This window comes from Oenanthe melanoleuca, chromosome 9 (genome assembly GCF_029582105.1).
Source record: "Oenanthe melanoleuca isolate GR-GAL-2019-014 chromosome 9, OMel1.0, whole genome shotgun sequence".
Taxonomy (NCBI): domain Eukaryota; kingdom Metazoa; phylum Chordata; class Aves; order Passeriformes; family Muscicapidae; genus Oenanthe; species Oenanthe melanoleuca.
The window spans coordinates 12,656,378-12,681,081 of NC_079343.1; the positions used below are offsets into that span (position 1 = coordinate 12,656,378).

The 24,704-nt window shown below is 40.1% G+C and overlaps 1 protein-coding gene across 6 annotated transcripts in view; it reads right to left on the minus strand.

The window, feature by feature from the left end:
* DLG1 (discs large MAGUK scaffold protein 1) overlaps positions 1 to 21,236 on the minus strand; it is a 139,323-nt gene extending 118,087 nt beyond the window's left edge. For all 6 annotated transcript variants that reach the window (XM_056498726.1, XM_056498725.1, XM_056498724.1 and 3 more), the window contains exons 1-3: positions 21,108 to 21,236; positions 20,735 to 20,866; positions 7,064 to 7,230 (exon numbers count right to left, since the gene is read on the minus strand). In XM_056498726.1, the coding sequence (XP_056354701.1) occupies positions 7,064 to 7,230; positions 20,735 to 20,866; positions 21,108 to 21,126 (318 nt within the window). In that variant the 5' untranslated portion in view covers positions 21,127 to 21,236. The remainder of the gene's footprint in view (positions 1 to 7,063; positions 7,231 to 20,734; positions 20,867 to 21,107) is intronic.
* Positions 21,237 to 24,704: the final 3,468 nt, after the last annotated feature.

The window sequence follows — 24,704 nt, forward strand, 5'->3', positions numbered from 1 at the left end:
TTTTTCTCCTCTCCCACTTGCCACCACCCTTCCAACAAGACTTAAGACCCTTTAGTCCTCTCATAGCAAGCACGTTACTTCCTTCAAGTTGCTGATACAGACTATGAGATGTAGAAGAAACCTATCAAGAGAGGTGAGAAAAAGGTATTTCTTTGCTGAGGATTTGTGGATCAGGCTGCTTATCATGAACAAGCACCTTAAACACTTCAGAGCAGAAATAAAGTCATTTCATAACAAGTGTGCTTGAAATGCAGTAACGCATGCACTGCCCAAATCAGAGCAAGATGCACAACCAAGGTACATTAGAGCCCTTTACCAAGCACTGCACCACCACAATAGATTAAAAGTCCTTCTGGTAACTGTACATGGCTCCCTCAACACCCATCTTCAGCTTACAGTGTCCACACACAGGGGAAAAAAATCCCATACCAGTAGACCAAAATATTTTGTGGCAAACACCGATACACATTTTCATAAATACAGTGCACAGAGATAAGCACTCAAAGATAAGAGCAGTATGCATAAAAATGTATTTCCTAGCCCAAAAGCAGTTTCTGCAGCCTTTTCACTGGAAATAATATATATAGAAGAAATAAACGTTCAAAAAATATTGACCAAGGCAAAATATTGATGAAGTTCAGCATTTTCATAGAAAAAATAATACAGCTTTTTAAAAAAAACTCTTTGAATGATTTTTTCAAATGAGAAATGGGTAAAAAAATCCAGAAGACTACTGTAATTAAACAATTTAATAAAATAACTTAGAATTTTCTTTCCTTTTAATTGTATTGTGAAAAAGAACAGAAGGATATTAAAGAACACACCAAAACTTGAATCATAATCATGAAATGCATGAAAAGTCATCCTTTCATGCACTAAAGAGTAAGACATTTTCACATAGTGCTATTAGTCATTAAAATAATTATTATTCTACTGGATTTGTGAGAAACATTGTGATTTCTTCAATGTCATTTATTCTTATTAAAAACAAATCTTTGTCCTGTCAACTCCAAGTGATCTCAGTAACAGTCAGTAATGATTATTCTATGCAGCTTGGCCAGAAAGAAAAAAATGCATTTCCAGTCATCACTATTTGTGGCATTAATATTAAAGAAACAAAGGATGATTCTCATGTGAGAAAGACAAAGGTAAGATATGATTTTTTCTTTCCTTGAATTACTTATGAATTCTTTCAGGTTATGTTTGGCAGTCACTTTTTGTACCTTTACAGTCTTATTTTTTTTCCAGTGTGGTAGATTCTATCTACAAAGCCACCAGAAAACTAAATGAAGAAAAATTAATGCATGGAAACTATGCATAGAAATAAATCATGCAAATGAAAACAATGCTTTGGAAAATACTGATTTTGCAGATAAATAATTTCTTCATCTATCCACAAATCTAAAAGTGCATATGGTTATTTAAATGCTAATTTGCTCTTGGATTCTGTGAGAAAAGCCACACAACACTGAGCTGTCACAGGTGTAACCAGAGAAGCAGGCTCAGCTCAGCCTCACAAGGGTATGTCAAATGCCCAACCTCAGCACATTTGAGGAGACATATCAAAGACTCAGTAAAGATCAAGCACTATCATATCTGCAAGTATTGTCACAGCTACTTTAGTAAAGAAAGCACTAAAAGTGTAAGATGTCATCATTTATATAGCTACCTTTGAATTTGGCTGCAAGATGCAATCAAGTTTATAAAAAAAATTAGATTTTTTAAAACATGAATTTGTGAGTTGTCTATTTCCATCTAAATTGAAAAATTTAGAAATATCAGGGTTTAATTGCTTCTGTATACATCCCGAACTGAGCATCAGGATTTTGTTTATTTGCTTTTGAATTCACTTTGATCAGAAGCATGCCCCTGGAAGACTTTTTCAGCTTTGGTTCAAGACTTACATTCTTTTCCTAGTACAAACAGCCTGGATTTCAAGTATTGAAGGCAATACATAGCAAGCCAAATACCATTTCCTCACTGTAAAGTTAACACATAGAAAGCAATGAAGCTCCTGAGTAACCCAGGACTATACCAGCTGCTGAAATAAAACAAGCACATCATGTTTGCAGAGAAAGAGTTGATATAAACAACAGGCAATACACAGGCATAAAGGAGCAGTATAATAACAAGGAGCACAACAATTAGACATAGCATATCATCAAGCTAACCAGTACTGAAACTTTATAAATATTAAGGCAAAGAAGCTATTTTGAACATAGTACAATAGGTCAGGGATTTCCACCAGAACAGTTTGGTAATACAACAGGTAAGGATGACTTTGTAATGTAAAGCTGAAGATATTGGAGCTAAAATTCAGACTCTGAAAAAGAGAACTAGAGCATCCTGCACTTTAATAACACACTCCACATATGCACAAGACTTTCACTAGGATCTTGATGTACCATTCCATTCTGAATACAAACTGCTACTGATTAAAGGCAGATTTTTTTCATTGCACTAGGAACTAGACATCCAAAATTCTTTCCTCCAGACTACATCAGCTTATCTTATTAAGAAGTTATACAAAATTATCTCAATTTTAAAAAGATTAAGAAGACATTACTGGTTGCTTTGTAAACAAAGACAACTTTCATATTGTAGGGGAAAATGAGCTTAGTTTAACTTTATCCCTTTTCAAAATACTCACGTTGACAGATACTGAGAAAAGCAAACATAAGCCTGCAGCAGACCTTACCAGCAAAGGAGGAAAACAGGAGCTGCATTAACAGAAACACACCCACCAGTAACATAAAACTATTATTCCCCTTTGCTTGGCACTTTTAGTAGGGCATCTGGAACACTGCATTCCATTTTGGGGATCCAACAGAAGGAGGAACAAGATCTGCAGAGGGACATTAAGATGGTGAGAGAGTTTTTGGAAGCCTTGACCCTTCAAGAGAGGATGAGACTTCTTTAAACTTGGAGAAAGAGCTCAGAACCTAAAAGCAGCCTTCCAGTATCTACAGTTGGGTTAGCCAGAAGAAAAAGCCAAGCCCATGTTCCATGATGGAAAAACCTTAGAAACTACAAATAAATTGAAAGAGAAATTTCAATCAAAAATAGAGTGAAGTTTTTACACCATGAGGATAGTCAAGCATTGGAACAGATTAACCAGAAAAGTTTTGCATTTCCAGTTCTTGAGATCTTTAAGACTTAGCTGGTCAAAATCCTTCGCATTGTAATTGACCTCATAGGTGATACTGAGCTCTTTTGTGATTGCAAGATGTTTAACAAGTTTCCTTTCCACTCTGCCTTGGCATCAAATTTTAGCTGAAATTGCAGACATATCAGCTGTTTCATTACTTCCTCTTTTGCCTTCTTTGTTTGAAGAAAGAATTTGGCAAAAAGCCCTAGAAGAGAGTGAGCTAGCCAGCCTCTACCTGCCAGACACTAAACACATGGGCATGTGCAAATAGATGGGAAAACCACAGATCAGACCAAAGTCCTTCACACACCATTACTCACTAAATACAAGTGTCCTCATCCAACTGTAAGACACTCCAGACTGAGTTCTGTGTCCTAAAGCAAAAAATTTCCTTTGAGACATTGTTCAGTGGGGTTCTTTTCAACATCTAAAATCAAATTATTGTGGCTACTTTTAAATCCAAGCTAAACAGCAAACATCTTAACTTCTCTGGTTTAAAACAATTAAAATATTAAAACAAATCCTACTGATTTAAAGATAAAGACTATTTCCTTAGCAATACACTGCTCAATTAGGTCAGAGATTTCTTTCAGTGATTCGAGTTTCACCGTGTTTGTCAGACACCAAGTGTCCCACCTACAGATGGCACCACAGCTCACAGCAAGCAGCTCCCGAGGCTGCTCCCTCCCTGCTCTCACACAGCGCCAGGATCTTCTTTCACATTTGTTGGCTTTGCCAGGCACACTTGAGCTCAGTATTTAATGTACACAAGGAAAGGGATGAACCATTCGTCCTTTTCAGATTGCATACATTCGGTTTTTTAAACTAGTTCCTAGCACTGAAAGGATTAACATTCCATTCCTGCTTTATCATTGTCTTGAATCACTTTTTTCAGTAGTTTTTTTTTTCCTCTCATAATTTTGTACTGGAGATTGAAACAAATAAAACCGCTAATGTTCCAGGAAATACAGAGCAAGGAAAAGAAAACAGATTGCTGTGAGCAGGAAAACTTTTCACTTCTAATAGACAACCTATGGGGATTTCAAACACCAGCCTTTGGATTCAGGAGCAGGAAGGAAAACACAGAAGTAGGCTACGTGCCATGAGAAGTCCTCAGGCAACCTAAGCTTGTATACCACTATTCTATGTATATACACAAGCACACATTGCTAAAAAGTCATTCCCAAAGTCAACTGTGTAGAAAGTTCCGGTAATTCAATCCTTAATCTCTTTAGGGGAGCATTATATTCCCACTCTCAAGCAACTCTCACATATACCATGGAAGTGTCAGCTGGAAGAATATTCATTTGGTCTACAGCAACTACAGCAAAAAATTATCAGCGAGGTAAAAGAAACAGGGTTGAAATACATTCAAAGGCTAACAATGCCCAAGCAAGAAAAAAACCCATTCCATTCATATCACCTGCAGACTCACCAGCCTAGCAAGACACAGAAGAGCATTAAAATAATCTCAAAGTGCATACAGCGTGCCAATCTGCTTGTGTCTGGTTAGTGAACTAACACTGAACTGGACAGCAGCCTTGAAAAGGGAGAAATTACTTTTAAAAGCTAGCTATGAACAAAATCAGATATATTAAATCCAAGTCCCCCCCAGTCTCTAATAAATTTCAGCAAGCAAAACAAATCACTCAATTAAATACATGCTGTACTGGAATTATTATGCTCTTGGGTTTATTAAACCTAAAAATAAAACAAATTTTTAAAATATCCTAAGTAGCTAAAAAAGCATTACTAAAATCAAAATGCATTAAGCATTAAAACAAATTTTTACATACTACACATAGTAAGTATGTGGAATATAAACCATGAATACATGAGAATTTCTCCTTGTAATTTTTATTAAATTTTAAAATATTAAAATATTGAGGGAAAAGTATTGCTAGCAGGTATATAAAGAAAAAAAAAGTCACTGCAGAAGGAATTAAGGTCTATAAAAATGTACAAGTTTATATGCTTATGTAACAATTTTCATATATTGACTAAGACATTCAGATATACTAGAAAACTAAAATGAAGCCAACACCAAACTACCATTTTTCAAATTTACTTACTTTCCAACTTAACACGGAAACAGTATTCTAACTAATGAAATACAAGGTAACGTTTACTGTAAGTGACAGAGACTGGGAGAAAAGCTTGCTTTCAGTTTCACATGAACTGGGATCAACAACAATATATGCAGCTATGTTTTTAAATACTGGAAGTAAATCTAAAACCTCACTTTCATATACTGAGGGTCAAGCAACTGTGATTTTCACATGATACTCAGACAAAAAATACGAAGGAAGACAGGCAACTTTGTCATAAATGTTCAAATTGGCCACTCAGAACAATAACAAAGTAATCCACACCATATCAGGTTCTGTAAGGTAACACCAGCACGGCCACCAGACTGTACTGGAGAAGCAAACAGTGAGCTGAGAACAGACACTCACATCTCTGGTGAGCTTTCCCAAACCAGGCAATTCCTCCTTTCAAGGCATTAGTGACCTTGCCACGATAATGTGCCTGTTGCCACTGCTGCAGTGTCAAGGACAAGGCCTCCTATTCCTGGCAGCTCAATTGCTCGTGAGAAAAAAAACTAAAGATACAACTTGGTAATTAAGCTACATCTACAACATGGAAAGATACAAGAACAACACTACACTTGTATAGGGCTAAAACAGTTTCTGCAGAAGGCTGGGATTTAGCATCACACACTATTCCCCACTTCAGACATCCAATTCTCCTACAAACCTAAAAAATACAGTATGCCTAGGCTGCTCAGTTTTTTCCTGTAAAGGTATTTTAATGGGTGTTCTTTGCAATACATAACTCATGCCCCTGGCTTGGCTGACCCTTTATGTATTGGCCATTTTTTACTTTCCAAAAGAATACAAGTTTTGGATTTAATCTAGAGTTTCCTTTAAAGCATTCCTGATGTATTTCATACTAGCTTCAGTATGACAGATTTGAAAAAAGCTAGAATGAGCACAAGCATTTTTTTTAACTGTACAAACTCTTTAGCACATCACACACTTATGATCTGCAGCTAAGTGAACCTTTTTGCACAGTCCCAGCAGCCCCTGATAAAGGTTCACTCATTAAGGCATCCCAGCCACTTGATCTTACTGAGCAGTACAAGTTCTCCAGCTTCCCTACAGGCTACAGCACCAGCCCTTTGGCTGATCTCTCCCAGTGCTCCTCCTGAGGTCTACAATCATTTCATGAAAATGGATCAGCAAAGCACACTGCCTTTGGTTACTGAGAAATTCACACACGTTTTCCAGTGCTGTCAGTTTCCAGGGCACACTTAGAACTAGGTTCACCTCTATGGGGACAAAAAATAGCTCTGATGTAAAAATATTCAAGGAACATTTTAAGTTTAAATTGAGCAGGGAAATTTTGTTATAGTGACAAATGTACATCAATGTCTATTTTCCTGATGAGCTCTTACCACTCACTAGTAACAACTGGCTGTTTTCAAAAACAAGTCCTTCCAGAGCACAGATATAGAAGTAACAGAGAATTTCTAATGATCATACTGAAAAGGTTATGAATCAGAAAGACACAGCCTCAGATTTCCCAAACAATTAATCAAGTCATGACACAAAAGTTACTAGTAAGGATGAGTATAAGCATACTAAACCTGTCAGCGAGGTTCCAAAATCAAAGCATAAATCCAATTTAATGGTCACTTAATGGTGCATTTGACAAACAAGTTTATAAATTTTTGACTAAGCAAAATGCATACATGTTATTAAACATTTCAATAATTAAATCCTCTATGACTATTGATCTTAATAATGCACATTTTCTTTGAATATTAATATTTTATAAAATGAAGGAAACTTAGAGAACAACATTGAACTAATGGTCTCAACAAGAAAAATAAAGCAGATTTCTATATCATACCTCTACACTGGGGCTAAGGCTGCTCGGCAATGTTTCTGATGTCACTGTTGTGCTTGGAAGGCTGGAGAAGTCCCAGGTATTCACAGGCTGTATTGGTTCAGATGGCTGAGAGTGATCAATACATTTAGGATTGTCCAATAAGGTCACTTCATAAAATTCTTGAATATCTAAATATGTAAAAAAATTGTAGTTAGGCTTGATAATTACTCTAACATTCTGATTTTAACTACATCTTCCTCCTGCAAAATAAATTAGACATGGCTTCATCTGTGGGTAAATTCGTAGGTATCACCACAATCACATGAACCTCCCCCACAACTCGCTCTCTGTGCCCCCACTCACTCTGGGCTTCTGCCACCGAGCCCAGGAGCACAAACTGCAGCAGCAACAGCAGAAGCACATGAAATAACTGCAGTGGAACAGTAGAAGGGATGGGTGCCTATGTTTCAAGTTCTGGTATACATAATTTCAACTAATGTAGCCTTTGGTTAGCTGAAATCTAATGTTCAAGGGCAATATTAGAAGGTCAATTTTGTACATGTTTCAATTAAATGTCCACAGAAATAGAAGTATACTGATGAAATCAGCAGGGCAGAGAGAGAAGCTGCAAGAAGTTAGGAAAAGGGAAAACTGATTCAGATAAGCATCATCTGCTTTTTCAGTCCAAGTACCAGAAGCAGGATGAAACTTAACAGTATGAATTACCAGTCATAGCTATGAACTAATTAACAGCTTCTTCAATAACCTGAAGACTCAGCTGGAAACTTCTGGGAAACAAAAATTTGGCTGTATTACATAATTTACTGACATCCTACTCACTCCATGAAGCATCAATAAAAACACAATATAAAGATGTGCCAAAGGTGTTCCTATGAAGTATAGGTGTATCAAACTTGCTCCCACAATTGCAATCACATCAAAAAATACACACATTAAAAAAAAAAAAAAAAAAAAAAAAAAAAAAATCAGAAGAGGTACAGGCTATGGGAAGGGCAAAAAAACGAAGTTGTCCTGTAAAGCTTTTAGTCTCTTATTCAAAATAAAACTCTGCTAAGCAGATTTTTAATCGCACCAATTTTATAGAAGATAAACATACAAGCACAGTAAGCCAAAGGAAATAGGACCCAGCCATGAGTAAGGAGTCTAAGCTGCAGTTTTGTAGCTTTCCAGCAACAGCCCAGAGATGGTAACAGAGACACAACAACCAATAATTTTATAGAGCCACCCCACAAAAAAAAGACCACACAACTAAGAGCTGCAACTACTGTTGCTGGCCTACCAGTCTTATGTATTGTTATAGACATAGCATTTCTGCTCTCTACCAGCTCAGAAAAGTGAAATTCTCAAACTCCATTTGTATCTTTCCTCTGAGCAAGAGTCGAATTCCTACCAACAGCTTACATTAATTTTTAAAGTTATACGTGCTCTTAGCGCTGCTGATTGGAAGAAATAGCAGTGAGGGTTGCAGAAGACATTAAGTGACCTAGATATACAGGAGCAAAGCAGCCTAAGAGATAGATTTAAAGGCAATTTGTATCTTTCACATTAGCTCCCTCAGTTGCAAATTTGTCTTGTAGCTGCATTAACATCAATACATCAATCAAGCACACTCCGTAAAGACTTTTTTTTCCCCCCAATGAGAGTACTTTGTGTATTAAAATAGGCAGTGGTTTAAGTTGATTCTATAGCTGCAATCCACAGCAACCAAGCCAGGAAGATCACTACATTATTTATGGGAAGGGGTTATTTGTGCAACTGTTTTGCAACAGAAATCTAGGACACTGATTTTCAATTCTGCTACTATTCTTTTAAGTCCCTGCCAATGGAGGTAGCCTTTATTCCTCCTGCAGTACTCTTGTTTCAAAAAGCACAGCATTTCCCTCCACTTCTCCATGGAAGACACCATAATAGACTCACTATTGAAAGATGGCAAGACATATATGCACCACTTAGTGCAGGGATTAGTTTCTGTTTATCCTGGACTTGCTCCAAATCCACAAAGTTTCTAGAAACTCAGTGTCTATATGATAATATCTACCATCTAAAAAAATAGTTTCCATTTTTACCATCCAGAATGCAAACATTAAGTATGTACAAGTATAGGCAAACCACCTATGAACCCTGAACACATTAGGTCCACAAGAATAAAAGCTGACTAATAAACTTTTATAAAGCCAGAAACTTAGACCGTATTAAATTAAACCTAAAAATTCCTTTTTCCTGTCCACAGCTATATATCAGCTCACAAAAATATTTCAACACATCAATGCACTTGAATATGTACTGAACATATGTTAATGATGTGAGGATGCATCAGGATATGAAAAGTTCTAACATTTTCCTACTTACTACAAATAGCAGGTAGCAAAATACTAAGTTTTAGTTGTATTTATGGTCAGATTCCCTCTTCAAGCTAGGATGTGCTATTTTTATATTACAGCATTTTTCTCCCATATTAATTCCAAGAGAGATTATATCTCTAAGTTACAGAAAATTTATTCAAACCAGGTATCACACAACACTAAAAGAAAACACAGATGAGGAACGTTTAGAAACTAGAGGGGAACATTAAAAGAAGAGCTGAAACTTGAAAAATAGAAGCACAGAGTTTTAGGAATCCAAAGTGACAAAAACTGATGAGTGGTAAGCAACAGAGAAAAATCATCCTGGAATCTGGTCTGCCTACAAGTAAAACCCCACATGAAGTAGCCAAATCAGAAATACACCTGACAGCACAAAGAATAAAAGCCTATACAAAGCAAGTGACAGACCACCAGGTCTGCAATGGAGGACTGATGAAAAATAAAATTATATTTCTTAGCAGTATGAAAAGTTAAAGAATAGTGACAAACTGGGGTTTTTTACTCTGAAAGAAATTTGCTGGTGTATTGTTCACCCCCTTCTCATATTCTCCACTGATCTTAGTTTTGTTCTTTGAATAGGCTTGTTCACCAGTAACATGATACAACAGAAACTAAAACTGCTCACTTTTAAAGCAAACGAGTTATCTGCCAAATACAAACAGGAACACAAATCCACTTTACAAGGGAGATCCAGCTCCACTAAAAACCACAGAACAGTAATTAAAAGAAGAGCAGAACTGCAGAAACCAATTCTTTTCTTTTCTAAAGTATATTTGAGGGCACTTCAAGAGGCTACATCAATTCTAAAGAATCTGCCTCCAAGGACAAGGATTCCAACCAGCAACATGACACACTCTAAGATCAATTTCTTCCCTGCTCCTTAGAAATCAAACAAAGCCTTTGCTTTTCGTTTGTACAGGTATGTGCAATGTCTGCTCTTTTTGCCATATATTTAGTGGGGAGTACTTGTAATCAGGATAACTTAAGATCAGTGCATGTGCTAAAAAAATCTCATTGATTTCAGTTATGCATGAACCTTTTGATAACTGTAACTTTGCCAGTGAAAGATGGAATAACTATAACAGCATTTTCTTAAAGGAATGGTTTAACCCCATATACAAGGTGTTGGCATTGCTGATAACAGGCCATGAGCCTTGTGCTGAGTGAATAACCAGGCCTCTGCACTCGTCCTGGCCTGCCCAGAGCTTTGTTTTAGCTTGTCCAACTCTACCACCAACTATCTAAAGACCAGGTGACTCATCTAACTTGCATGGCTTTTACTTAGCTTCAGACAGCTGTGTGAGCTAGCACCTATTTCTAAAAATAATTTTATATATAACACACATAAATATTTGCTACATATATTCTATAAATAGTATACATAAATATATATGAAATCAGTGTTACACCACACAATTGTCCAAAGCTAAAAGCTGCACATACAAACAAGTACATGCATACATACAGATTGAATGTACAAATTTACTTTTGAGTGTGTAACAGCTAATACATACCAATAAAAACAGGTTCTTCTGCAGAGAATGGATTACCTATGACCCCAGAACAAAAAGCTGCATAAAAGAACAAAGGCACAGCATGACATGAGAGGCCTTGGAAAAAAAGACACAGTATCAGAGGCCTTAAGTCTACAAATAACTCCACAACTGCTAATTACTGTTAAAGGAAGCCAACCTTGAGAACTGGGCAAAAACATAGTTTAGGGGTAACAGAAAAAAGAATATCCAGCATATATAAACACACGGTATATAACAAATTCAAATGAAACTGCAAAGTAGAGAAGAAAGAGTGTAGCACAGAATGTATCAGCAAACAACAATCTCAGCAAAACATAAGTGAAGAGAAAGAAATAGTCAACACAGAATACCTCCATGGCAAAGATTCACTTTACTCAGTCTCCCATTCCCTGTTCTTCTGACCATCTTTTCATGTGTTCTGGCTCTCAAACAAGCATCAAGCAACTCCATATAATTTTTTTATATGGAGTTGGTTTGAGACTTCTAATACTGAACCTTTGTACTGTGGTAAAGAGGAAACCAATTAAATTTCACTGGCATTTACTATTTACCTGAAACAAGGTTGTAGTTGAGGTGAGTGCCAGTCTCAAAGTAACAAGCAATAGGACAAGAGGAAATATCCTCAAGTGGTGCCAGGGGAGGTTTAGATTGAAAATTATGAAAAATTTCTTCTCTGAAAGGGTTGTCAAGCATTGGAAAAGGCTGTCCAGGAGAATGGTTGAGTTCCAAGAGGCATTTAAAAGACTTGTAGGTGTGGTGCTTAGGGATATGATTAATGGTGCACTTGGCAGTGCTGTGTGAAAGGTTGGACTCAATGATCATAAAAGTCCTTTGTACCTTAAATGGTTCAGTGCTTTATTCTTTTTTAAATTGAAAGTATTCCACTAATGATCACAGTAACCTACTGGTTTTGGGCTTTGCTTTTTTACACTTTAAGCATCTTGACTATTTGTGAGGTATACATGGTTTTTCTTAAATAAATGCCAGGAAATTCCACACAAGCTTAGCATTTCATGAACTTAAACAGTAACACATTTACTATAACAGACTACTTTGGACACTGTCCATGTGAACCAGTGAACTGTTGTCCTTACATCATGCACTACACAAAGATATAAACTGCTACCACAATATATGTGAATTTAACAGTCCCATTTGTCTAAGCTGTATTAATTGTATCCCCATCTGAAGGTTTTCAGCTTTAATGTAGTTAACAGCTTTGCATACGAGCAAGAATTAATTTAGGAAGCTCATGGTTTTTTTCTGTTTGTTCATGATTTTTACAAAATCTAAATTCATGTTTTGCATTCTAAAATGCAAAGGGGGAAGGGTTTACCTGCTGGCACTTAAAATGCTGGCTGTCTAATGCAGCCCAGAAAACTATTCACCACCTTTGCCCCAAGGCACAGTGACAGTCCATGGTCAACTTTTTGTCACCAGGACACCCACATCCCTTCTTGCAGCACTGCTTTCCATCTGGGTGACACACACTATTTGTTGGTACATAGGATTGCTCCTCCTCACATGCTGGACTCTACCTTTCTACTTGTTGAACTCCATGAGGTTCCTGTCAGTCCACTTCCTCAGCTTGTCAAGGTCCTTCTGCATGGCAGCATGGCCAAGATTTACATGCCTCAGCTACTTAGTTAATCCTGCACTTGATAGATGTTCCTTTTCTGAGAGATCTTCAACAGCAGGATAAACCAATTTCAGCCAAAGCCATTAAGTCAGCAAAACACTAGATAACTTTGCATCACCATACAGACTTTACCACAAAAAGCTTTTCAATACCAGCTTTGTTCAGGAGAATCTCTCAGAGCCACTGCCCCCCCTCCAACTTGCAAGCAATCAAGCAGCTTATGAATTCCATCAGAAATTGACTTATTTCAGTTTAGTCCACATAAGCAAATCCTTTATCATCTCTCCTTGGTCTGCCTCTACTCAGACATTTGTTCATCTAAATGGAGCACATGCAAATGTCTGGTTTTGTTTATGATGTTATCCATATTTGAAAAAACAGGATGTTAAGAATTTGACTACCCACGTGTTATCCAAGAAAAGGTGCCATTCCATTATAAATTAAGTACTTCTCTAAATCAAGGAGGGGAGGGAAAGACAGCTTTATCTCCTAGGGCTTCCTGCCAAAGCACCCAAAGCACTTGAAAACTCAGGTCTTAAAACTACTAGAAAGAAAACAGAGGTCAACATGCTATTTCAGTTCAGAGCAATTTGAGATAAATGGTATCTGCCAAATTCTTTACAGCCCAACATTACAAATGTATAGACAAAACAGAGTCATGATCACTGTCAGAACAGGCAAAAGAGTCTGCCAACACTACAGACTTTCATTCTTCAGTCATTAAGCAACTCCTACTAACTCCAAGGAAGGCTCAATCATGCATGCTTACTTCATCTGCTATGTCAAGCTAAGAATATCCATTTAATACAAGCAGAGCACAATTCAAAAAGTGCATGATTAGTGATCAACAAAAAATACAAAGACCAAGAAAAGCTCCAAGACAATGACCATCATTAAGTAAGCATTCTTTTTGTATATTTATCAGTTGTGTTGTCATGGTGTGTGTGTCTGATCAAAAATAAATGTTTTCATTTGTACAACGAGAACTGAAAACCAGCCTCAGAACCCCTGTAAAGCCCCTTTCAGGGTTGGCTGTTTGGAGAACTATTTCTTCTTTAAAACTGCTGCACACAATCAAGATTTCTTAAAAATTTAAGGAGCAACTCATGCTGCAGCTTTCTCACTACACGTTCTGCTCTACAAGATTCTTTGCTGCAAGCTGCAGCATCCAACTACTGATCCCCAGCTCTTTTCACCAACTTCTGTAACTGTGTCCTACCCTTTGAATATCCTTTCTGCACACACTTCTCTGCTTAACTCAAATTCCAGAAGAGGTTATTTTCCTCTTTTCACTTCCCGTTTTCATTAACTGGTGCTTAATCTAATTGTTTGCTTTTATTCCTCTAGCTGCTTTTTACACTCAAATTCAACTCCTTACCAGCCTGACCTCTTACACTTTCCAAACTACTCATTCATATTTTCCTCTTTGCTTCCTAATCCCTCCTTCACCATATCTTCACAGAATCACAGAATCAATTAGGTTGGTAAAAAGAACTGTGATCGAGTCCAGTCTATGACCTAACACCACCATGTCAACTATGCCACACGTCACATCCAATCTTTCTTTAAAGAGTGCTTCACATTGTCTCTATCCAATTTTCCTTCAGAAACTCACAGGGTCTTCTGTGTCCAGAATTAAGGTAGGAAAAACTGTCACACAGAGATGAAAACTGGCACAATATTCTGCTGTCTAAACTTTCTGATTTAATATTGCCTCATGCACACTTGATCAACAGTATAAGCCTTAAAAAGAGCCCCAAGAAACTCCCACCCCCTCCCCCCAACAAACAATAAGTATCCAAACTAAAAATTAACTCCCAGCTATCCACCCTCCACAAATATATCAACACCAGTTGCAAACTAGCAGCCACTACAACAATGTACTTTTTTCTTAAAGGGATGCATCTATTACTGCCTTCAGTGGCAACAAAAACCTTATTATTAAGTCTTATTTGTAGTATGTTCCATAGATAATGTCAGTATACATGGCTGATGATGTTTCTCACCAGACAAGAGCATTCAAATAATCAAACTAGTTTTGGAATGAGTTCACTCAAGCCTCCTAGTTGAGCTTCCATACAGGTGAATAGCTTTGCTTAGATGAGACAACACTAGCATTAGCTTCTTCTAGCTACAGAAAGCTCAGGCTCCAAGGTAATTATGTGGCAACGGTGGCAACACAAGGCTGGGTGTGCCTCACAGTAGCATCTCCTCCAGCACTAACACTTGTGCTTCTCCTGCAGCCAAATTTTAACACAAGTTTCTGAAAACCACTTGAAGTTGCAGTGCTTTTACAATTTGCTCACATGCTGTCCTTGCTGCTCCTCTGTCTTAGGCTGACTACTTCATTTCAAGCCAAAATAGGTCAGTTGTTTTGAGGGAATGGCTGGGAAGGTACTTGCACATGACAAGACTCCCATAAAAGCTTTACCAGAGAGCTCTAGAGCCTCCCCTAACTTGGGGAAAGAGCATGAAGCTAAGGAGGTTATTCTAGTGTCAGTCCTACACCTTCTGCAGTCTCTTAACAATCTTGCAAATTTGGCCTAGTTATAATTCAGGAAACCATCTGTGCCAGGAGACTCCTAGTCAGCTGCTACAGTTCAGTTTCTTTAAAGATTCCTTCCCTCTGCACCAAAACAAGCTCCATCTCTCAAAATGCAGGCAAACCAGATGCACAGGGGGCACATGGTATTCCAGCTGCAGACTTGAACAAGGTGTTCTGCCTGCCCTTGCTGCTAGGACCACTGTGGAAGCCAGACTAAGATCAGGACAAATACCTTCTCCCATGCTTTTCCCCCTCCTCTACACTGTACCCAGCACTGAAGCAAACGATGAGGGAGATTAGGAGCAAATCAGGGAATATAGAGAGAAGTATGGGAGGGGACAGGCAGCACACCTAGGGAAAAGATGTGAAAGAACACAGGAAATAAAGCAAGGACAGACCAGAGAGCAAACATTCCCAGAACCTGGAAACTACACCAATTATTCAAAACTTCTGTCTTTTCAGCTCCTGGATGAACAGCAGATTTATTGACAAGATTTTTTTGTCAACAGACCCTTTCAATGGTAACCCTGGGAAGAGAATACTGCAATTGATATATTCTACAGTGCAGCTATTCAGCATTGAATACAGTCAGTGAAATACCACAAGGATAAACTTTTGCCACAATACTATTTATCTGCATACCAGTAGCTACTCAACTTACTACTTACTTGCTATTTTAGGCTACCAAAAGCAGCACCTAATCCCAAAAATTCAATACATTGCCCTGTCACACACATGCAGTAGAGGGTGGAAAACACTTTAAAAAGCAAGCTAGCTATCAAACTGCACTACATACAAAAGAGTAAGTAATCCTTTAAAAAAAAGGGGAGCAATGAGATTATTTCACTTATTATTTGGTTCCTTGAAGAGTAAGACATGAAGTTCTTCCAAAGACTGGGACATTCAGACAAACTTCAGAGCAGAAACATACTAACAATGACTGAATTAACATTCCAACCATCTGGACACCAACTAAAATATTTATCCTCCCTCCATCTGGATGAAAGTAATCAAGTACTTAACTACCTTTGTAAACACAACCCTAAGTCAAATTTCTGTAAAACTGACCAAATTTTGTGTACTCAAAGGAGACCAAAACAAGCATAACCATAGTATATGCCTTAGGAAACTTGTCCAGAAGTCAATGAACAATGAAGTTGCAAGGATTATACTGCATGGATGTTTCAGCCTCAAATATGAGTAAAGATGTTATCACAGAAGCTGCAATCCGGGGAAAAAGTTACAAAAATGCATCAAGGATCAGATTTCAATGTTTCAATGCTATCCAGTGTTACAGAAGATCCAATTCTCCCTAAACCTTCCCCTAAGGAAAACATACTAATAACAAACCCCGGCAATATTCACTGACTGTCTAAAAAGATCCTCAACTTACTGTCAAGAATTTCTGGATTCTTAATGTAAATCTTATTCAGCAGAGTCTGAAAGGCACTAAGGCTTCAGTAACCTTTGAAAATGGGAAGGCCCAAGCCAATTTGCAGAGTTAACTGTGCCATCATGGCACATGCTCTATTAACTATACTGCTGAAATAAAAGTTCTAACTGAGGTCTCCCCAAGAGCAAGTACTTTGGTTTCAGTTCAGAAGAGGAGCTTGTGTTTAACTGTGTTGGATTTCCAGGTAGCCAGCAAGTATAGGAAATATTCCCAAGGTGGCTAAGGGAGAAGGAGTGAGGAGTAGTGAGAAGAGCTGCCACACACACCTGAGCCAAGACCACATGCCAGGTACCAGGAATGTGGTCAGTCCACTCCAAACTGGACCAGCTCTGAGGAGTGCTGACCCAACCCAATCTACTTCAGTCTAAAATCTAGGGTTGTTTTCCCAATTTGAAAGCCAATGTGGACTGAAATGAGAAATCTGCAGACTAAGTTTTATATTCCTAGAATTTTCAGTCTGAATCACACTGCTGAGAAACCTGAACAAACAACTTACTTTATGCAATCATCAACTTTTTTCAAAGTTTTCAGAGACAAGACTTACTTTTCTGGGGTGTAAAAATGTATTAACAGCATTTGTAATATGTTTTGTTTAATTAATAAGGCTTATACAAACTATAGTTAAAAGCACCTTCATGTTTATTGGGAGAAGCTATTCTCATATTTTTCTCTCAGAAGTGTTATCTTTGCAAGTGTTTTTCTTCCTGTAGTTTCAAAAAGATAAATATATCTGTACCTTTTCAAGAACCTGTAGCTTCTGAAAAGGTAAAAGAGTGCCTAAGCTGAGAACTCACCTGCAGAATTATAACCTCACTATCTGAAAATAAATATCAAATATCATACCAAAGCAAAATAGGTCTATGTCATGGTTCTATATATGGATATTTTCCTTTAGTCTCTTAATAAATTGGCTTACCAATTATCAGAATATCAGGAACAAGCCATTTTAACTGAAAACAAGAAGTCAAAAACTAGAAAAGATACCACACATTTTTGAGCCTGTACAGAAGGAAATTGACTTAAAATGACACTATTCTCAAGCTGATTTTAAATTCAGGTCTTTAGTATTCATCAAATTAAAGTTCTAGACATTCATTATTACACATGGCTGACAGAAGGAATGGAAAACACATTATGGAAGACAGAAAAGATAAAAATGGGCTTTTTCAGGGACTGTTTTAAGGAGGTCACATGTGGTTACAACTTTTGTTAAGAGATACAAAGTTCTTACAGTTACATCACTGAAAATGTAACACTTGCAATGCGGATCTGGTGACACTGGCTGTTCACACTGACTAGTTACTGGTCTAATTCAAGCCATTTAAAGCCATAATTCAAGTACAAGGTCAAGCTTGTGGATCCTGAACTAAAATTTATTGAGAGAACTAAAAGGAGAGGATAATAAAGGTTCAAATGAAAAGTTGATATTATTTGCTCTTCAGCAACCAAATTACATTACAAAAAAGTACCTTTTCAATTTCTAAAACCTCTTTAGTTTCTAAAACCTCTTTAGTTTCTAAAAACATGAAACACTGTTATAGTCTCTAGTTTTCAGGAATATTTAACTTTCTCCATTATAAACCCAAATATGTATTTCTGTGCATAATGCTATTCATTGCTTGAAAGAACAGCATTTGATTGCCAAGGCAAAAATTATACTAAAAAAGATACATGAAGTTGACAGCAGATCCTGACTACAACCTTCACAAACCTACCTACTATGGGCAAACAAGTCCTGGATATAGTGCAGTAACTTGGCAGAAAAAGCAGGAAACAAATGGATAAAATTTAATGGGGATTTTTTTAGTATTGTTAATTTTAAGAAAAAGAAAAAAAAGCACCCAAACCAGAAACTAAAAGTAGCACAGTTTCTGGAAGTATCTCTAAGAGCAATAACTTGGTATAGTTGAGCCTGAAACTTGCTGTCAGAACAGCACTAGCTATGTCAGTTGGGAACACATCACAACTCCTATAAAATGCACACTTCAAATCCAGCCATAAAGCAATGACCAATGAAGAATTCCAGGTTAAGTCTAACCCCCAGCACAACTGAATACTTCATCCAGCCTGCTCCCAGATCTTCATGGAAACAGGACAAGCAGGAGCCAGCTCAAGGTCTTCCCAGTAACTGCAGCCATCCTCCAGATCACATCTTTTGCAGGGAGTCTCCTCACTCTTTATCCCCATCATGCAGCAATTACACCATAAAAGAAGGTGTTTCCAGGAAAACAACAGACTGCTAGGAACAAGAACTACGCTGACTATTTCCACAGAAAGTAGCAGGTAAAAGGAGAAAGACCCAAGTTGACAGCATTAATTGCCTCACAAGTAGCAGCCTTCTGCCAGATGGTTTGGGAACACATGCATGCAATCTAATAAACAATCATACAGGGGCCCAGGAAATGCAAAGTTAATGCAACATGCCCAAGAAGTATCTGCTGTGCATGCACAGATGAACTGAACTCAACAAAAGCTAGGGTCCTGTGGTGTCAACGTGCAGCTTCTTACAAGAGAGAAGAAAACAAGCCACAGAGCCCACCTAGGCAACAACACATTCCTTCTTTGTGCTCTTGCAGAACTGAGCCAGCAGACATGAGGCTGCCTGCTCTTTCAAGCCCACTACTAAAACTAGGTGTAGAGTTATAAACAATGAAGATTCATATGTGGATATGAAAAGAAACTACCACCTTGCAGTGTGAATATCAAAGGTTAGCAGATTGGTGTCTTTCAATGAAGCAGAGAAATCAGACCTGGAAGAGTTTTAAAATAAAAAACCCTCACACATGCACACACCCAGAACAAGAAAAATGGCAGTCAACACTGAAATTTTCTGGGTGAACATAGAAAGTGCTGCTGCTGTACATTAAATATTTGACACAAGATTGCCACATTCTGATCTGCCAATGAGTGAATCCATTCATATTTGTCCCACAAGGATTATGTTTAGCTCTTCATCGTGGAGTTGATGAGCATCAACTGTGTAGTGAAGAGAAATGCAGAATTCCTAAAAGGAAAAGATTTTTTAAACTGACCTATTTTCATAGCTACCCTTTATGAAGTTACATGATAAGAAAAAAATTCCAGCACAAGCACTGTCTTCTGAAAATCTACACAAGATGAAATAAATGCTCCAGAAGAAAACATTCAGTAGCAACACAAGTTTGTTTTGCCTGTCCCTGTGCTTTACCACAACACAGGTACGAAGAAGCTGCAGCCCGGGGGAGGAAGATGTGCACCCTAGCACAGTAACCACTAGTAAGTCAAGTAACAAATATAGCTACAATGTTTGCCATCAGTCCAATTCACACACTGGTTACTATTAAAAGATGAACGAATTTTATTCTTGAGGGTAAACTAACATTAGCTGTCATAAAGATAGTGACAATCAATCAAGAAGAAACCACTTCTCCCTGTTTCTCTGCAGAAGTTTCCAAATAAAGACAGGATTCTGCAAGTTCTATTTAAGCTCAGGGATTTTTTTCCAAAGACAGGCAGGAAATTCAAAAGTACATGCAAGTGTTTCTAAGAATTTAGGGAAACATATTAACTCAAGCACTATAAGGACTGTAAACTGGGAACGAATAGTGTTTTCACTGTACTTAAATATGCAACAAAGGAGAAGAGATGACTGTAGTACTCCCTGAAGCATTAGAGGTTTCTTCTCATTTACTTTAGGTTAAATTTGCACTTCAGTTATCCACTTGGTAATGTTTTTAGAAACTCTTCAACAGGAATTGTCTGATTCCTTAGACTAAAAACATTACAATTCATTCACTAACCTGTTACATACAGACAGAAAAAAAACCCCACCCTCCTTAGAAATTTATTAGGTGAACAAAGATGCATGGAGAAACAATCTAAATAAATCCAAGATAACATGTCACAGAATTTAAAACTATTCCACAGTTTTCAGCAGTTTGGATCAGTTAAAAGCCTCAAATAAAGGAAGTACGTGTAACAAGTGAACTGTTGATCTGTAACAACACGTGTGTTACTATGCAAAACAAAAACACAACGACAAGAAGCACATGGCTTCTAACTTTCGGGTAAAATACCTTTTGCTCTTAACACTACAAGTGACAGCATCAGCAAGAACCGACCGGCTTGCGCACCGACTGAAAGAAGCCATCCTTTACCTATCAAAGCCTGGAAAAGGTTACTCTGGAAGATGCTGATGACCCGCTCGATGGAGTTCCGCAGCTGCCGATCCTCCGCCTGGCTCAGCTTGGAGCGGTATTCCTCCAGGAGGCGCAGGGCTCGCTGGGTATCTGCAAGCGGAGACCAGACACACGGCTGACCGGTGCGCACCGGGCAGGGGCACCGGGGATGCAACAAGCCCCCCGCGGCGGGACCGCCCCAGCGCGGCGAGCGGCTCCTTTGTTCGCGGCCGGGAGAGCGCGGGCGGGACGGTGCCCGCGGCTCCCTCCAGCCGCCCCCCCGCCCGTCCCGCCGCGGCAGCGCTGTCAGCCGGCGGCTCGGCGGCCGCGGCCCCGGCCGTGCGGCGCTCACCTTGCTTCCTGACGGGCATGGCGCCCCGCGCCCCCCGCCCGGGGCTGTCCCGGGCTCCGCCGCGCCGGCCGGGAGCGCGGCCCGGGGCAGCGCGGGGGGCGGCGCCCCCTGCCGGCCGGGCGCGGGGTGGGGGCTGCCCCGCCGGAGCGGCCCCGCCGGACCGACCCCGCCGCCGGCGAGCGAGCGGCTCCGCGCGGGGCTCCCGCCGGCGCCGCCGCGGCGCCTCGGCGCTCCGCGGGGCAAGCCGGGCCGGGCCGGGCCGGGCGGGACAGCGCGGTGCAGCCGGCGCGGCGGGCCGGGGCCGGGACGGGCAGGAACGGGGCGCTCCCGCCGCCTCCCGCCCGCACTGCTCGGAAATTCCAAACTTTCCAGCCAAAATGGCGGCCTGGAGGCTGGGGGAGCGCGCCCCCCCCACGTGACCGGGCCCGGCGGGCGCCCAATCAGGGCGCGGCGCGGGGCCGGTACCTTGGCGGCGGGCGGGGAGGAGGCAGGTGAGCGCTCCCCGCCTTAAAGGGGCCGCCCCGCCCCGCCCCGCCCGCCGCGCCCGGCCCGCGGGGCGCCGCAGCCAGCGCCGGGCCCGCCGCGGGCACCGGCAGCGCGGGCGCCACACGGCAACGCAACGGGAACGCAACGGGAACCGGCCCCGGCGGAACCGCCCCCGATCGCAGCGTCCCTGCCGCTGGTGGTGCCCGGCGTGGCTGCGGGAGGGCGGGGCGGCCCCAGGTGCGCGCCGGGTACCTGCGGTACCGCGTGTCCCCGATTAAGTGCGGCGGTGTCTGGGCAACGCGCCCCAGAGTGAGATGGAGCTGCGGGAGCGCCGGGCACCGAGCGGCTCCCGCGGGGAAGGAGCCGTGCCCCGCTGCGGGCAGCCCGGAGCCGGGCACGGGCCGGCGGGACACGCCACAAGCAGGGGTACGAAGGTACCTCACACACCTTGCCGGGCTCCGCAATAAGTAACACACGGAGCACTGGCACCCACCTGTTGCTGGTTTTTGGTTTTTTTTTTTTTTTCTTTCTTCAGTCATCCTGGTAAAGGTCAGGATGAGGAGGAAGGACTAGAAGAAAGATAAAGAAATAGCTTTGCTGCAATTAACAGAGCACATAAGGTCAGCATAAGGACATCGTGGGAGAAAACATGAAAAGTTTCTCTTCCTGGAAAATTAAAGAAATGGGCAGCATAGGCTGACATCGGGGACTGGTCAGAATCATGATAGTTACTTTCTCAAAACTGGCATGGAAATGGTAAGGAGTTACCTTCAAATGCAAAACAGCTTGCTTTTTTTTCAAGATGGCAAAGAGATGACAGAGCATAGAAATGGGTGCCTTGGATGGAAACATGAGCTAAGTGGACTTTGCAGCAAATTCTACATACCCATTAAAAGGAAATGCAGATTAAAGGATGTGATGTAATGTGTATTAAAGGATGCAGGGGTAAGTCTTGTTCTGAGAGGGAATTTAACTTCTCTCTCAATCAGATGGACAGTCAACCAGAGCCTCTGATCTGATACACTTCAAACTCTGTATGTACACACATATGAGAGGCAGAAAGAGACTTCACAGTTCAAGGCGAATACTGATGTGATTTTTTTTTCCCCTAAATCCAAGCTCACACTTCCATTTACACTGTTTAGATTTAAGCACAACTGAAAATTCAATTCAAATTCAATTCAATTCAAAGTTCAAGAATTTATCCAAGGAACCTAAAAAGAGTCTCCTGGGAAACTCTCACAAATTTGAAGTCTAAAAATCAGAACTAGACTTCTCTTTGCCAAAACTTAAGGAAACTTACACCACGACAGATCTAACCTAGATCTAGAAAATAACTTTTCCCTCCCCTATAGTCCTATGTTTTATTCTTTGATTTGTGCCAGGAGTTTCTTCTCCTCCCATAGCTACGTACTGTGAAAGTGTTTACACATCTCACTGAAGCAAGCAGACATACATTTAGTGCTGACACACATTGCCCATTTTCTTCCTTTCTAGTTTTATTCTCATATCTCGAAATTTTGGCATCAGCTGGTACCAGTTCAGATATTTTGAAATGAAAGCAGGCTAAGACAAGGCATTGGCAGAAGCCTCCATCATCTGAACTCATCAGTTTTCAGTGTTTACAACAGCAATAAATGTGCTGTAAAGAGGCAATAGCCCTCTTGATGTCAGAGGAATATATATACAGAAGGAGAGGAAGAACAATCTAAATTTAGCTAGCAGAAAGGAGACATCTGCAGCATTCAGGTTGGTTTTGCTGACTGACATAAATATATTATTGCAAAACAAAAAAAAAAAAGGAATTTTTTTTTACAATTAAAGTAACCTCCATAAAGAAACTACTTTTTCATACACAGTATTTGATGTTTCCAAGTCTTTTTTATTTTAAATAAGAGATAATCCCATTACATACGGTCACTGTGCTGGGGATAGAGAAATAATCCCATATATAACACCCTGAGACAGCATTTCTCACTTGTTACTAATGCTCTAGGGGAAAAAAAAAACATCAAAGAAGGGGTCAGGATGATGGATCAGCAAGTCAGGAAGCAATTAGGTGAGCCTTATTGTACCTTGGAGAACGATGTTGGTTCCTGGCACTTCTGTTTCTGTTCTAGGAGTGTGTTTGCTGATTGAAAGCAGTTGAACCAGAAAGCACAGTATTAAACTTCAGCATGAAAAGTGGGCTTGAAATTCCAGCACATACAGAAAATATCCATGAATGGCAAATGACATTTTTACTAGCAACATTGCAGCTACAGCCAGTGTTGCAAAACTATCCTGTATTATGCATCATCTTTTTAAGGCTCCAGCTTTCAGGAAATTGTGTAGTTCCCTTGGAGGAGGGGAAAACTGAGTGTGAACCAGAGCATCATTTGTGTCACATCTTAAGCAATATCATTTATACCAAATCAGTACAGGCAGCATACAGAAAAGCTTGTACTTAAATTGTGACTGGTGTGATCAGTATCATCATCAGTGTGGTCATGTCATTATGCTGTGCTTAGCATGCCCTGGCTGGTCCCAAATGACCCTTGGCATAGAACTCCAGGACAATTACACAAAGCAGCATCCTGTTGCCACTGTAGTCCTCAGATGCATCTGAGGATGTGACCAATGGCTTTTTCTTGCTGCCCTCAGATTTCCCCTTTAAAATTCCTTCTTTTGCAGCTGCTGCCAGGAGTGTGTCTGGGATGTTCTGCCTGGGACAGTCTCTAGCAGGGATGGGCAGCTTGTTACAGTACTGCTTAGGGGGGATGTATGATACAGGACCTGCTTTGGGCAGCAGGGAGGCCAGCACAGAACAAGCTTTTGCCTTTGAAAATCTTCTGTAACAGCCACCTGGTCCTAGCCCATGACATTTGTACATGGGAAAAAGCAGCTCTGTGTAAGAGCCTAATAACCCCAGTTTCATAAACTATAGTGAAACAGAGATGATGTTTTCCCACTTTGAAAAACTATGCCAGAGCTTGTTGGCAGCTGCCTGCTCTGGCAAGTGATCACAGTAGTGAGCCCTGCCACAGATTTGTACCTGATCCTACACCAGCTCCTACTCCTCAAAGCAGTCCAGCTGCCACTTTAAAAATGTCTCTTTTTGCTTCAGAAACA